Source organism: Nilaparvata lugens, chromosome 13 (assembly GCF_014356525.2).
Source record: "Nilaparvata lugens isolate BPH chromosome 13, ASM1435652v1, whole genome shotgun sequence".
Classification (NCBI taxonomy): Eukaryota; Metazoa; Arthropoda; class Insecta; order Hemiptera; family Delphacidae; genus Nilaparvata; species Nilaparvata lugens.
In genome coordinates this window covers 1420802-1436887 of record NC_052516.1, presented here as the reverse complement: position 1 = coordinate 1436887, position 16086 = coordinate 1420802, and the positions used below count along the sequence as shown (strand labels likewise).

The 16086-nt window shown below is 33.8% G+C and overlaps 2 protein-coding genes across 2 annotated transcripts in view; both read right to left on the bottom strand.

The window, feature by feature from the left end:
- LOC111054754 (protein takeout) overlaps positions 1–16086 on the bottom strand; it is a 101964-nt gene that overhangs the window by 49477 nt on the left and 36401 nt on the right.
- The window catches only part of LOC120353968 (solute carrier family 2, facilitated glucose transporter member 8-like), a 28655-nt gene continuing 18155 nt past the window's right edge, over positions 5587–16086 (bottom strand). Inside the window, exons 6-9 of the mRNA XM_039439543.1 lie at positions 15144–15375; positions 12600–12724; positions 11023–11216; positions 5587–7205 (exon numbers count right to left, since the gene is read on the bottom strand). Of these exons, the coding sequence (XP_039295477.1) occupies positions 7017–7205; positions 11023–11216; positions 12600–12724; positions 15144–15375 (740 nt within the window). The 3' untranslated portion in view covers positions 5587–7016. The remainder of the gene's footprint in view (positions 7206–11022; positions 11217–12599; positions 12725–15143; positions 15376–16086) is intronic.

Here is a 16086-nt window from a genome sequence, read left to right as displayed (position 1 = left end):
GAGAGAGAGAGAGAGAGAGAGAGAGTGAGAGAGAGGAGAGAGAGAGAGAGAGAGAGGAGGAAGAGAGAGAGTGAGAGTGAGAGAGAGAGAGAGAGAGTGTGAGAGGATGAGAGAGAGAGAGAGAGTGTGAGAGGATGAGAGAGAGAATTGAATTGAATTGAATCGCTGCCTTTATAAAAGAGAGAGAGAGAGAGAGTGTGAGTGTGTGGGTGAGAGAAAATGAGAAGAAAAATATTATATTCACTAGCCTTTCATCTTACTAATGTTCTACGTGAAATCAATCATAATTTTGTTCAATTAATTTTAGAATTTATCAGTCACGTGAATTTATTTATTTGATGAATCATTCCAATATTTATAATTACGATAAACTTGAAATTGAGATAAACATAATTATGACGACGGTATTATTCTTCTAATAGAGATTTACATTGGGAAGTATGATATTATTATGCAAGTTGTTCATATCTTGAATAAATATAATTTGTACAGTGAACTCAATGTTCTATGACTGTTCTCATATTTTGACTGTAGTAAGATTAACTTCAAACTATTAGTGTGAACATCCCATAAGAAACAATGCTATTGATATTTGAGCAATAGTTGCCAATGTGTGAACACTCCCATAAGAAACAATGCTAAATTAATTATACTGAGCTGTATTAGATACATATTTGGTGAATTTATAATGTAATTATATATAACATTTTGGTTAATACTCACAATAAAGGTTCCAATAATCTTCTCCTTGTATCTCAAGCTGTGAATAGAATTTCTCTCCTTTTCTTGGACTGTAGATGACTCAACAAAAACCGATTTATCTTTGACACTAATTTTGAATCATTTCCTATCACCAATAGAGTTCCTGAAGTTAAAACACTCCTAAATTTACACACAAACTTCAATTTACTATAATAATTCTCCAATAGTAAAACTCTTAAAAACTCGTTCAACGTCTATTGGCAACTTCAATTTAACCTACCTCCTAATAAAACTGAGCTTTGAAAGTTACACTAAACTTTTAACAAGTTCGATTTGGTTTTGTGTAGAAATAACTCATTTTTTTGAAGTTTCACTTGAGTTTCTCAAATCTTCACAGGATTTTTCACAACTTTCAAATAAATCAACAGATTCACGACAAGTTTCAACCATATAAATCACAGAATATCAATTTTCCGAGAGTGTAAAAAGCTCTACTTCAAACAAAGAATACAAAATTTCCGGAAGTACAATTCTAAAATTTCACGTAAAATTTATCAACTTACGAGTATTTGAAACTGGTTTGTGATTGGCTAACAACCCTGAAACATGACGAATTTGAATTTTTAGAGGAGAATGGAGTTAATTCTAGAATGAGACAGAGCTACTGTCTTGCCCTGACCACTGATTACTGTATAGCAAGTTGGAGATGAATATCCCTCCCTCCCTCCCACCTCACCGACCACTGATAGATTATCTATTGCAGCTTCTTCCCCTCTCCGCCACCTACTAATATTTCTTTCTATTCTTCTCCTTCTTCGGCTTTTTCTTCTCCATTTACTCTGTCTCTGTATTGTTTGTATTATTATCGCTTCTCATTATCCTTCTCATTCTCAGTTTCATTTTATCTCTCTCTTGACTTGTAAACTTAATTTCCTTCTCAGTTACCTTCTTGTTCTTCTTCTTCTTGTTCTTCTTGTTCTTCTTCTTCTTCTTTTCTTCTTCTTCTTCTTCTTCTCTTCTTCTTCTTCTTCTTCTTCTTCTTCTCTTCCTTCTCCTCCTCCTTCCTCCTTCTTCTACTTTTTGGTAGAGAGTTAGTGGGGAGGAATATTTAATATTCTTTCCGAAGAATGGACATTGATATGTCCAAAGCTCCGCCAATTTAATATGTAGATGCATAACATATAATTATCCATAGTTATTATATTACAGATTACTTCTTCATATCATATACAGTTCAATATTATTTTCTTAGTCTATATGATGTAAATTCATCTATAATTTTGCTGTATTGTGTGCTATTGTATATAAGTGTATAAGCCAGTATATATTGTAATTTACATGAATAAAGTACTCAATCAATCAATCAATCAATTCTTCATCATCATCATCATCATCATCATTATCATCATCATCATCAACTTCTTCATCTTCTTCTACTTCTACTTCTACTCCTTCTTCTTCTTCTTCTTCTTCTTCTTTTACTCCTACTTCTTCTCCTTCTTTCCTCTCTTCTCCTTTCTCCAATTTGTTTGTCGAATAGATAACAATACGATAGATAAATACATTTCATGATACAGTATCTAAGCAATAATTGATGAATAAAAAATATATACAGAACTTAAATTATATATTGAGGCGATGGGGCCTTCCCGCAAGGGACTCCCCACCACCAAAAGCCATACGAATTCACTTTTTTTCTACATACAGAACTCAAATTCCAATTCACACATAACATAATTCAAAAAATAATATATTTCTTCTTTCGTTTCGTCCTGTTCTTTTTTGACACCTTATTACTCTAAACCCTTAATCCTCCACCCCTCAAGCTCCTCAACCACTTAATTTTTCCTTCTCCTTCTCTTATTCTCCTCTCCTTCTATTTCTCTTCTCTTCTCCTTCTACTACTCCCCTTTCTTCTCCACCATCATTTTTTCTCTTTCTTAGCTTTCTCTTCTCTCCTCGACCCTGTTTCCTTTTCCTTCCTTCCTTCACTTTCTCTCTTTCTCTTCTTTCCTCCTTCTATTTCTCTCCTTTTTTTCCTTCTACTACTCCCCTTTCTTCTCCACCTTCAATTTTTCTCTTTCTTAGCTTTCTCTTCTCTCCTCGACCCTGTTTCCTTTTCCTTCCTTCACCTTCTCTCTTTCTACTTTTCTCCATCACCTTCTTTTCCTCCTCCTCCTCTCTATCACCTTCTCTCTTCATCCCTCTCCTCATCTCTTTCTATATGGTAGAGAGTTAGTGGGGAGGATATTTTTAATATTCTTTCCGAAGAATGAACATTGATATGTCCAAAGCTCCGCCAATTTAATATGTGGATGCATAACATTATAATTATCCATAGTTATTATATTACAATTACTTCTTCATATCATATACAGTTCAATAATTATTTTCTTAGTCTATATTATGTAATTCATCTATAATTTTGCTGTATTGTATTATTGTATATAAGTGTATAAGCCAGTATATATTGTAATCTACATAAATAAAGTACTCAATCAATCATCAATCTCTCCTTCTACCTCTTCCTAAATTGCGTTCCTTGTAATTCCATCAATGTCTCCCACACTTTTACGTTTAAGGGCCGTTTGCATAGTGACAGTTTAAACTAAATTTAATTTTAAGCTGGATTAAATCCGTATCAAATCTCGGTTGTTATAATGTGTTTCATTCTGAGTTCAAGCCACCAGCTGATTGAATAGAGTTTAAGCTTTGACTGTGCAAACGGCCCCAAGTAGAAGAATATTCTATTCAGATAATGACAGAAACTGTTGAACGATTGTTTGATTTTTGTTACCTGCCGGCTTAGATAAGATTACGAGAGAAACATTTTTGTCTACAATATTACTATTATCAACTCTTTCGTTCAATTTAATGTGCATGAGTCTACAGCCACAAACTATATTACATAGTTGGTTCATCTTCGATTAGGCTATGGAAGAAATCATAAAATACAAGTAAAATTTCAATAACAATACACCGTGATTCAAAAAGAATACCACAACTTTGAAAGTCTGTATTTAATCAAGGAAACATAATAGAAACTTAGGTTGTAAATCAAAATGGAGAGTATTAATATAAGTTTTTTCCCACTAGAAAGCAAGTTCACAAATGTTCAATGTGACCTCCTCCAAACACTCGAGTGATATCAATACGATACTCGAACTCGTTGCACACCTCAGTAGCATATCGCCGTAACAGTTTGTATAGCTGCTGTTATTTCTTGTTTGACTCCTCAATGTTAGCTGGTAGAGGAGGTCGATACACTTTATCTTTAACGTACCCCCACGGAAAAAAATCGGAAAGGGTGAGGTCAGGGTTCTTGGAGGCCAGTGATGAAGTGCTCTGTCTCGAGCTGCTTAGCAGCCGATCCATTGCCTCGGATAGTTTTCATTCAAATAGGCACGGACAAAGGAGTGCCAATGAGACTAAATAAGGAACTAGAAAAACGTCAGAGCTTCCTCAAATCGATGACTGATAGTGCTTACTACTTCGTTTATTCTTTACAAAGTAATTAACTTTCAAAGTTGTGGTATTCTTTTTGAATCATGGTGTATAATATTAACATTGGTTTGTGTTTCTACCTTCTAAATTTCTTTCCATTGTTCTCCCATGATTACTTCTTAGGTATAATCTATTACTCTTCTTCTTCTACTGACTTCCACGGTATAGACATGGTTGCCTGTTTCGGTCTTTAAAATAGCCTTTGTAAGTTGGAATTTATCAAAAATTTAATAATTGAAATTTATCTTTATCTACGTCTCTCTCACCTGCTGGTAATCTATCACTGGAAATACAAAAGATCTCCTACTCTATTTTCTGTTCTTCGTTGTTTAGACTTGCTAGCATAATTCCAAACAATATCGGGACACCGAGCTTTGCTTGTTATTTTTATTTATTGATAAACAAAACACAATTCTGTGTTCACATAATACAGTAGTGTTTTTCTTGAAGCTTCCTTAAGGATACTGTAGTGAATTTGAATTTCGCTCCTTCAGTCGAGGAACGTAATGTCGGCTGCTAGTGAGAGCTAAAATGATCGTGTTCATATTTCACAGCTGGCTAAATGTCATCTTTGAATTTCGGGGGATGCGATATTTTTATTTTTCACATACTCACTCGTTCACTCACTTTTTAATATCCCAGCTGTTTCAGCCAGGATAAATATCCTTCTAATGTCGTTCAGCAAGTTTTCCCAAGGATGATACCTAGTGCAATCGAATCTTTATATCATAAACCTACTATGTTCCAAAATCGTGAAAATCACGAAAATTTCGTGAAAATAGTTAGAGCCGTTTCGAGTTCCGTTTAACATAAATAACCAGATATAATAATACCATTATATAAACAGAAATTGCTTGCTTAATAATAATAGGATAACGACAGTATTTTATAAACAAAATGATTGTATCCTATCACATATTGATACTTTATACTGATGATGAATATGTAACTAGAATAAGCATAGATAATCGATGTTGGCAATAATGGTGATACACAATAAATGAGGAAACAATCATTAGACATATTTGTACTTTATTAATAAATACATGGCACGATATATACACAAAATACATCATATTAAAATACACTATATAATATTGCATATATCACAGTTGGCTTGTATAGTACAAAAATACTCAACTTCATATTCACAATGTGAATAAAGATGAGTGTAGTACCAATAATGTACAGTACATTACTGTACCTATAGATTACACCCTGAGATTTTCACGATCTCTAATGATTATTTTTCTAGTTGAATTTCGAGGAATATAATTAGAATTTTCCAGAAAAATCTCGATCCAAATAGAATTGGAATAAAATTCAACTTTTATTTGATTTGTTTGCATTGATATTTGGTATTTCCTCTCAAGTATTCTGACAAGGAGAACAATAACATGGGTTTTCTTATGACTGTGATTTCTAGAGACAAGTTCTTGAAAATGAGAAATCATAAACATCTTGACATATTCATAAAATGACAATGTAATTCCTGGTTCAAACACTTGCCCTCCATTTCTACGATTCCAAGCTTAGACAAGTTATAGAATACACACGCCCCATACTGAAAGTCAATGAAGTTAACATCTACTGCCATATCGCCCCATCGTGACGTCAGCATCGTATAGAAAACTTTTCTGTAGTTAGTTTATATTGTTTTCCATAGAAGATTCCAGATGGAAGTACATTATTAAAGAACTAATTATATAATTATTATTATAAGGATGGTTATATGACGATGCTGACGTCACGATGGGGCGATATGGCAGTAGATGTTGGTTTCATCGACTTTCAGTGTGACTATACAATGGAGCCTGTCTATTCTATAACTGGTCTAAGATTCCAAGGTCATTCCTGAAACAAACAGCTGGTATTTGCGTTCTCCAATCAGCTGATCGTCCTTGACTAATACAGTGCCAAGGTTATCTTGGATTAAACAGCCCTTCGAATCTGCTTTGCATAATCGAACTTGGAGTCCTCAATCAGCTGATATCTCTTCATCCCTGACTTATAATACTTCCTTTTGGAGTATTTTTCTAATTTAAAAATGATTATTGTGTTGTTTGAACTGTAATTGAGTGTGTAATTGAAGAATGTTAAGTGACACATAACCTAGCTACATTTGGACTGTTGTATAAATTAGAATTAGAACCGTTTTGGGCTTATAAGCCGGTGGTACTTTTCTGTGAGTTGTGTAATATTCTGAATGACAAAAAAATTAAATCATACAATTCCAAGGTCATTCCTGATTCAAACAGCTGGTATTTGCGTCCTCCAATCAGCTGATGCTTCCTCGATCTTGACTAATACAGTGCCAAGGTTATCTTTGGATTGAATAGCCCTTCAAATCAGCTTTGCATAATCGAACTTTGAGTCCTCAATCAGCTGATCTCTCTATATCCTTGACTTATACAATTTCAAGGTCATTCCTGGTTCAAACAGTATACCTTGACTTATACTATTCAAGGTCTCTTTGAATGAAACATCTGGTACCTGTGACCTCATATCAGCTTATCTCTCCTTGCCCTTAATTTATACAATTCCATCAACACCTTAAAGAAATATAGACCCACAATGCCTATGCCTTCCCAATGATAGCTCTTACTTGAAATTGAAGGCCACCATTGGGGTATTTTAGCACCAAATATTATATCTATATATTTGTAATATTATAGATTACAAAGGCATTGGTATGTAATAATCTTATAGGTTGCCCCCTCAATGGCCGATTTCAATTCCAAGTACGACACTACCGCTGCATGTGAATCTATGCATCTTTAAGGTCTTTGAATTCCATGGTTATTTCTGGATCAAACAGCTGGTATCTGTGTCCTCGTATCAGCTGATGCCTCATTGTCCTTGGAAGGTGCCTCGTCAAGGTCATCCTGAATCTGACTCAGCGTTTTTCCACCCGTCTCCACCACGAAGAATACAGTCACAAGTGCGTTTAGTAGGCAGCTAATGCAGAAGATGTAGTAGTTTAGGTAGATTCCGAACTCCTGGAACAGACAATAACATGCATTCTTAGAATATTATGTAGCTTTATTGATAGATGGAGCAGGTACTTTAGATAGTACAAGGATAGTACTTTATGGTGCAATATAAATTATTAATTTGTTATCATGTAGGCTAATGTGAGTTATTGAATGAAAAAGACTAAGAAATTGTCAAAAAACATCATTTCATTCAATATGAATAATTACCACAATATCAACTTCTCAACTACACAAAAAGTAATGTGAGTTATTGTAGCTCTAAATAGTGTATTATGGTTTTTTATGTCAAACGTTTTTCATTTCCTCAAGTTTTGGACTTCTTTGATGTTGGTGAATTGATTTGGTTATTCTTACTGAGTATTCTTTGATTCAGAAGCTTTTCTGTTACGTTTTGGAGTGTAAAATCATAATGTGCATACGGATTTGAGCACCACGAGCATGCGCATTCCACTTTTCATCAGCTGACGCTAGGCTAGGCTTATTATTGACCGAGCGAAGTGGGGTCCAAGATTCAAGTCGACGGTATGGCATTTCTCTTAATGTTTAAATGTTTTTATGTTGCGCATTTACGGCGTAACGCGGTAATAGATTTCCATGATATTTGACAGTATGTTCCTTTTTAAATTGCGCGTCGACGTATATACAAGGTTTTTGGGAATTTTGCATTTCAAGGATAATATAAAAGGAAAAAGGAGCCTCCTTGATACGCCAATATTACCATAAAAATCAGACTATAGAATTATTCATCATAAATCAGCTGACAAGTGATTACACAGATGTGTGGAGAAGCCAGTCTATTGCTGTATTTCCATAAGGTCTATAGTTTCAATCAGGTACTTGTGGATGAGAATACTGCGTGAGATCTACTGTTCACAGAGCTACTAATATCTGTTAAGTTATTAAAAATGTACTGAAACATATTATGCGTAACTTCTATTGATCATTATAGTTTAGTTTAGTTTTGTTTTCAAAATTTCTAAATAATTCAATGTTTTCAAGTTTTGAAAACTTTACAGTTTGGTGCATTATTTTTATTCTTTTCGGTTTTCAATGTAATTAAAATCTTAATTCTGGTTTGTATATTTCTGGATTCGGAATTTGATTGAAAGTGAAGCAACATAACCTACCTTTTAGACATTGGCTTACTACTATCAAAATTCGGAAAGGGAATAGTTTTGGGCTAGGCCTGTTAGTCCTTTTCTAATCATGTATTTGATTTGTAAATTGGTTGATGTAAATGAATAAATAACCTCTTTATCCTTAGGTAATAAATTACCTAATAATCTGTACCACAAACTCTGCACAGAAACATCGATTTTTGTTCATACGATATTTTGCCGTCCTTTTGAATTCTATCAGATTAAATGGAACTTGACAAACATCATCTGTTCGAAATCATCTGTTTAATCTCATAAGGACGGCAAAAAATCGTACGAACAAAGATCGATGTGTGTGTAGCTAGCCTTACTGTTTCTGTACAAATACAGATATTATCAGCTAATGGAAGGTGAATTCATGTGTTCCTGACGCTCAAGTCTGTAGGCAGCTACAGAGAAAATATTCCATGAGCTGAAGCTTATGTTATATTTTGTTTGTGGTAAAATTAATCAATATTGAATGATGCGACAAAGACAAATACCCATTGACAGTTGTATATATTGAAACAGGAACCGAATAGGCTGTTACATACGGTGTATTTCTCAGAGTTGTGTTAATCTATTCATTTTTTATTTTCTATACCAATACATTAATATTAATATATGTAAGAAGCTGGTTGCTCTACATTCACGCTTCTTCTTTCTAATCATATGAACCATATGACTTGTTAATAATTTACTAATGTTGTTTATCAAACTATCATTGAATGTTCATATTTGTACAGTTTAAGTTATTAAGATTATTTATTTATAATTGACATTAAAAATCGATTTTCTAAAGTAAATGAAAATCTTTCGTCAATTATTCATTAATGTGCGAAGTAAGATCATTATAATCGATTTTTTGTTCAACATGCCGAAAAAAGGTAAGAGTGAATTTTCAATTGATATGATAGAAATTTGTTTGGAAAATTTCTCGGGGAAAATTGGACAAAATGCAAAATTCTGGCTGGAAGATTTTGAGAAAGAATGTATCCGTTACAATATCCACAACGATGAAGAAAAAATAACATGTTAAGACTATTTTTAGAAGGGAGTTCTGAAGATTGTATACTTCCAACAAATATAAATTAAGATTGGAAAATTGGAATTTGTGGTCAAAAATATTTCTCCAAACTTTTTCTAATAAAGGCTGGTCAAATGTGAGATATGCATATTCATTCAAATACATTGAAAATTTTGGATCTATGCTTGATTAGGCTTTGAAGAAGGAACGATTATTGCTTGAATGTGAGAGAACTATGAAGATAATCTAGAATCCACATATTGTTGTGTGGGACTACCAGTTCATATTCAGAATAGATTAGATAAGGAAAATATCGAGACCACAGAAGATCTGATAAATGAGATTCAAAAAATTGAGATTATTTATATTATAATTGACATTAAAAATCGATTTTCTAAAGTAAATGAAAATCTTTCGTCAATTATTATTAATGTGCGAAGTAAGATCATTATATATATATATATATTAAATATATATACATTGAATGTATATACATTATACATTTATATTAATACCTGTGACATAGACAGTAGTTGTGAAGTGTCGTGGCTCAATAAAATCGAATAGAATTGAATTTTATTTTCAAATTTTAAATTTTTTTGATTATGATTACGAGGCATTGTTGTAGATTTCAAGAAATTTGATTAATAATTTTAGGCCAATTAGTCAGTCTAATAGACTTCTTGAATGAAAAAGACTAAGAAATTGTCAAAAACCACAGATTTATTGATACTTAGAAAGAACGGTTTCGGTTTTTACACCATTGTCAATCTCTGATAAACTTAACACAAATACAAGAGCAGCAGAATTTTACTAGTAGGCAAGTATGCTATTGGTCAAGGGCATGAACGCCTGTCATTGGCCCAGCAAGACAGTCTCCTCCTACTCAAACGGTGTGACATAGCAGGAATAGCAGTCACGTTCATGCCCTTGACCATAGCAGTACTCCGCCTACTAGTATAAATTCTGCTGCTCTTGTATTTAGTTAAGTTTATCAGAGATTGACAATGGTTGTAGTAACCAACCGGTCTTCCTAAGTATCAATAAATCTGTGGTTTTTGACAATTACTTAGTCTTTTTCATTCGAATTGAATAATTACCACAATCTCAACTACACAAAAAGTGAAAAAAAACTAATAGACTTCTCTTGATTTTTCATTGAGCATTTTTCGACTCTCTCATTAATGATAATATTATGTGGTGAGGCAGGTTCCAATCTCTCACTCATCGTTATCATTACAAAGTCCAGACTCATCAATTGTGGAATTGTTTTTAAAATATAGTTTCTGTAGTAACTAGTGGATAGAGTGCTTGCTTAGCAGCATAGAGATCCCGGGTTCAAACCCTCTCATAGCCAAAAGTTTTTTAACCAGATCACTCCCGTGTTTTCGGACGGGCACGTTAAACTGTCGGTACCGGCTGAAGTATGCCACTCGTAAGGCCCATTAACGGCTTTAATGATATATTCAGGCGGTGGGACCTTCCCGCAAGGGACTCCCCACCAACAAAAGCAATACGAATTTACTTCTTGTAGTATGGAGTTGCATCGATAGGATTTCCATGCAGCGTTAGTTGAGTTCTCAGAGTGGATATGTCTCGATTTCAAGAACACGAGATCATTTCTTGTGACAGAACGTTAGAGTATTTGCAGTTTCACCTGAGCAATGATGAAAAACATTCTGTTAACGACACAGGCAACTAGTGCCAGTGTAGTGGTGGTGATAGCTGATGACTGAGCCTTCACTGCCATGGGAAACAACTCAGACCGCAAGCTCCAGAACACTGGACTCAGTCCCAGACTGTAGCCGGCTTGGTGGAGGGCCAGACATCCATAGGGCATCCACGCTGTACCTACAATAGGACATTTGAATGAATGAATTTATTTGCCAAAAACAAAATACAAAAAAGCTTCACAAAAAATAAATATATGCTACTGCACTCAACTAAAATACATACCTAAAAATCATGAAACTATTTTTTTTTCAGGTTAAATCAAATCCAATCATTTCTGCCATACAATAAATACATATTAAAACATAATAAAAGAAAATACATCATTTATAATCAAAAGTATAAATAATTAAATAAAAATTAAGCATAAATAATACAAAAATCATAATTAGATTCTCAATGGTAATCCGGCATCACCAGCAAAAGATCAAGCCTTGCCGCTGGTGGAGAGTTGCAATCAGCTAGTTATTGGTTGTTTCCTAGATTTATACATAATAGAGAAAAAAAAAGTATTATTATTGATAATAATAATCAAATTTTGGCTCTACTGGCAAAATTAACACTTGAGCGCCAGTAGTGAGTTCAATTAAAAATTATTATATAATATTATGTACATACATACAAAAACAAAAGAGTACAGTTGAAGGTATCATTCATTATTTAAGTTTTTATTGTACTGGAAATAGTGTAGAATACAGGAGTAGTACTTATAAGTAGTACCATATAGATTAGAGAAGATAATATCTTGAGAAGATATCCAATGGTACAGGTCATTTATGTTTCAAATTTGAAGCCGATCTTTTGTTAACTGTCGACTACTGTCTATTATTACAATGTTGGCCGGGTGAGAGTGTAGGAACTTCACAGTTTGAGAGACTACCAGTCCCACATAACTTCACAAAAAGAACTACTAGAACTATCGACTTGAGTTATAACAGTGAAATTTGAAATATAAATACTGTGTACCATGGGATATCTACTTATGCTATCTCTTCTCTACGGTACCACTATAAATGATACAGAATCAACCTAATATGATACAGTATCGTCTCAACTTGATACACAACACCATATTATGACACCAAACTTCCAACTCTAAATGGATTCTGCAAACCATGGGATATCTTCTTATGCTATCTCTTCTCTACGGTATCACCATAAATGATACAATATCACCTCACTTGATTCAGTATCAACACAATATGATACAGTATCGTCTCAACTTGATACACAACACCATAATTTGAAACCAAACTTCCAACTCTAAATGGATTCTACAAACCATAAGATATCTTCTTATTCTATCTCTTCTCTACGGTATCACCATAAATGATACAGTATCACCTCACATGATACAGTATCAACACAATATGATACAGTATCATCTTATCTAGATATACAACACCATGATGCGGAACAAAACTTCCAAACTTTGAATGAACTCTACAAATCATGGGATATCTTCTTATGCTATCTTTGATCTATGGTATTATTATATCCTACCTGTGCGGAGATCGTAGTTAGTGGAGTGTAGGTTGTAGGTTCCTTTAGGTACGAGGAGGTACCAGGTACCTGACCAGAACATGGCTGCCGTGCAAGCCAGAGAAGCGGTCAGCATCAGCGATTTTCTGAAATTGATGAAAAAGTATTGAGTTGAATAGAACTGAATGACAGCCTTTATTTTGTAGCCTAGAAGAGCAAAGTGGGAGTATCCTACCATGAAGAAAAGATAACATGAGAATATATTCCATGGTATACTGCGTTTATGTTTCAATTTCCAATGTTAACTCAAGCTGATAGACCTATTAGTTATTTTTTGTGAAGCTAAGTAACGCTGGTAGTCTCTCATATTTGGTAGAGAGTTAGTGGAGAGGATATTTGTAATATTCTTTCCGAAGAATGGACATTGATATGTCCATTGTCCAAAGCTCCGCCAATTTATGTAGATGCATAACAATATGATTATTATATATAGTTATTATATTACAAATTGCTTTTTCATATCATATACAGTTCAATAATTATCTTCTTAGTCTATATTATGTAAATTCATCTATAATTTTGCTGTATTGTAAGTTATTGTATATAAGTGTATAAGCCAGTATATATTGTAATCTACATAAATAAAGTACTCAATCAATCAATCAATCAATACTGTGCCGTTCTTACACTATCACCCGGCCAAAACAGTGATTTATTTATTTATATTTTTCACAAAGAAGATGGGAGAGAAAAACTAAGGATACTCCTTGTACTATTTCTCTCCCAAATTTAGATAACATTTTAAAAGTCCAATATATTTTTAAAGTGATAATAGACAATAGTCGACAGTAATCGACTTCAGTTAACAATCGGCTTGAAATTTGGAACACAAACAACCCATACTTATATCTCTTATGCTATATTTTCTCTATCATCCTACATAATTGAGATGTATGTGTCACATTCCATTAATTTCTGTTCAATACATGTTAAGTTTGATGAATGAAAGAAAATTGGGGGAAAGTCAAGTAATGAATTGCACCTGTCGCAAGTAATTTTCCATTTATTTATCCCTTCCCCAAAAACTAGATCGAAGCTTAATGATTTTGTGGTAATTATTTGTTCTGTAGATCAATAACTATGCTGGTAAAATAATCAAAGTTATACGAAAAAATATTATTAAATAAGAAGTTATTGAAGAATAATTGTGATATAAGTTAAGTAAAATAAGTGAAGTTATCCGGAAAAATATTTAAATGAGAGTTATTGAAGAATTATTGTGATAGAACGATAAGTAATAATTATTATTCGTGAATTGAAAGTAAGTATCTGAGTAACGGAAAGTGAGGTACTAGTGAAAGAATGAAGGAAGCAACACTTTAAAGAAATATATGCTGGAAATTATGAAAAATCATGATTAAATAAGAAAACATAATATGAAAGATATTAGGGGATATACTGAAATCGTGATGAATGAGGAATAATAAGGTAATCTGATGGTACATTGGAGAATATTTATAAATGAGACGTTGAACATTAAGTGAGTTGGACAAAAGTCGGTTAAATTTTAATCGTTATCAATTCCATGGGAAGCAATAGGAAAAGCCGTCTTTTCAAAAACCCTTCTCTGATTGGTTTTCCTGAAATTAATCACGATTAATGAATGAATGAATTTTATTTGCCAAAAACAAAATACAAAAAAACTTTACAAAAAATAAATATAAGTATATGCTACTGCACTTAAACCAAGATACATACATTTATTTGATTAGATATAATAACGAAATGATATCCTTTACATTACAAACAACAGTTTTAAAATGAAGATTCAATTTATGATCACATGCATAAGTTTAGTAGGTGAGGCAAAAACAGCGGCAAAAGGAAGATTCCTTGTGCGCCAGTGTGAGTCGTAAATCAGCTTAATCAGGGATGTATATATAAACTTGAATTTAGCGTATGAAGTGTTCGAAAATATAATTTATAATATGAATTTGATTATTGTATAAAAGTCAACGATTGGAAATAATTCAAGTTTAGCCATGCCTCTATGGCTCTTTTTCTGTGTTTATTATTTCGGAAATTATAAGTGGAAATTCACTTTCTAGTATATTTATGAATTTACTGCTAATGTAGTAAAGTTGCCTTCCAAGAAGAGAAAAGATTAAAATTTAACCAGCTTTTGTGCAGCCGAGCCTAAGTATTCCAATTATAATACTGTATGATGGAGTGTTTAGCCAATAGATTAAAGGGAAACTGAATATTCTTAGGCTAGGCACACACAACAGTTAGTCAAGACAAGACAAGACATGATCAGACACGTTTAGTCACAATACTTCACATAGTTGTTTATGACGCAACTCACACTGATTAGTCATTGCAATTAGACAGGTCTTCATAAGCAATAATTTGAAGTATTGTGACTAATCATGTTTTGTCTTGTCTTGACTAACTGGTGTGTGCCAAACCTAGAGCAAATATAGAGCCTCTCATTGCAATCAGTTCTCCAAAAACTGTACAATACTCTTGTATGTTGGATATTGTTTTTCAATCGTCTGATATTACCTGGTGAACAAATCTATGACAAGCGTCGAAATCAGTCCTGTGAACAACTTAGCAGCTTCCAACCCCATCACAGCATGTTGTTTCTCTAAGAAAGGCAAGGGACGAGGAGGTAGGGAAGCCGCTATATATCCCATAACAGCTCCCGTATCAGAGAGGCGCTGGAGTATTGCTAGAGCTTCCATCACGAAAAGAGCTCGTCTCCCGGTTCCGGTTGCTATCAGGGACCTATAACCTGGAAAAAAAATTGAAAATTCCAATTGAAAATGTATCAGAGTACAAATATAGGGAAGTAAAAGGATTTCAAAGGAAATTAGAAGTGTTATAATTAAAAAAAAATGCTTTTTCTCGGTTCTTGAGAAACGAGTCTCTAGAGTTTTCGACTTGGAGGGACATGCGCAGTAGAGAAAGGTAGGGATACATAGGCGCGATGGTACCGTTCTGAACCGGTCAGCGTTCTCTGGTTTCTAGTGTTCATGCTACACATGCAAAGTTTCCTGTCTGAAAGCACACAGTCGACTGAGTCTAATCGACAAATTGGCAACTGCGCTTCTATTCATCACTGTAATTGGCTGATCTCTTCCCATTTCTCTGCGCCATATTCCTCCAGTCAAAAGTAATTTTGTACGGACTATAGCTACGCTTAGCTGAAATACGTCCTATCTCCCAATCTGAAAACCAAGCTACGTATTTGTTCTGTTCACATGAGCGTAGGGTGGCTTCCAATGTTGGGAGATAGGACGGCTTCCGGAGGAGTCACGTAGCGATAAGTGAAGAGATCTGAAAGTTCGTACAGACTTATGCACTATGAACACGCACATTTCTCTTTCCATCAGCTGATGTTATGCTTACTATAGAGAGGTCCACGTTATAATGGCAGTGTTTGATTAGCAATGGTATTGCTATCCTTGTCTATCATTCAAAAAAGCGGATAGCGCTATCTCTT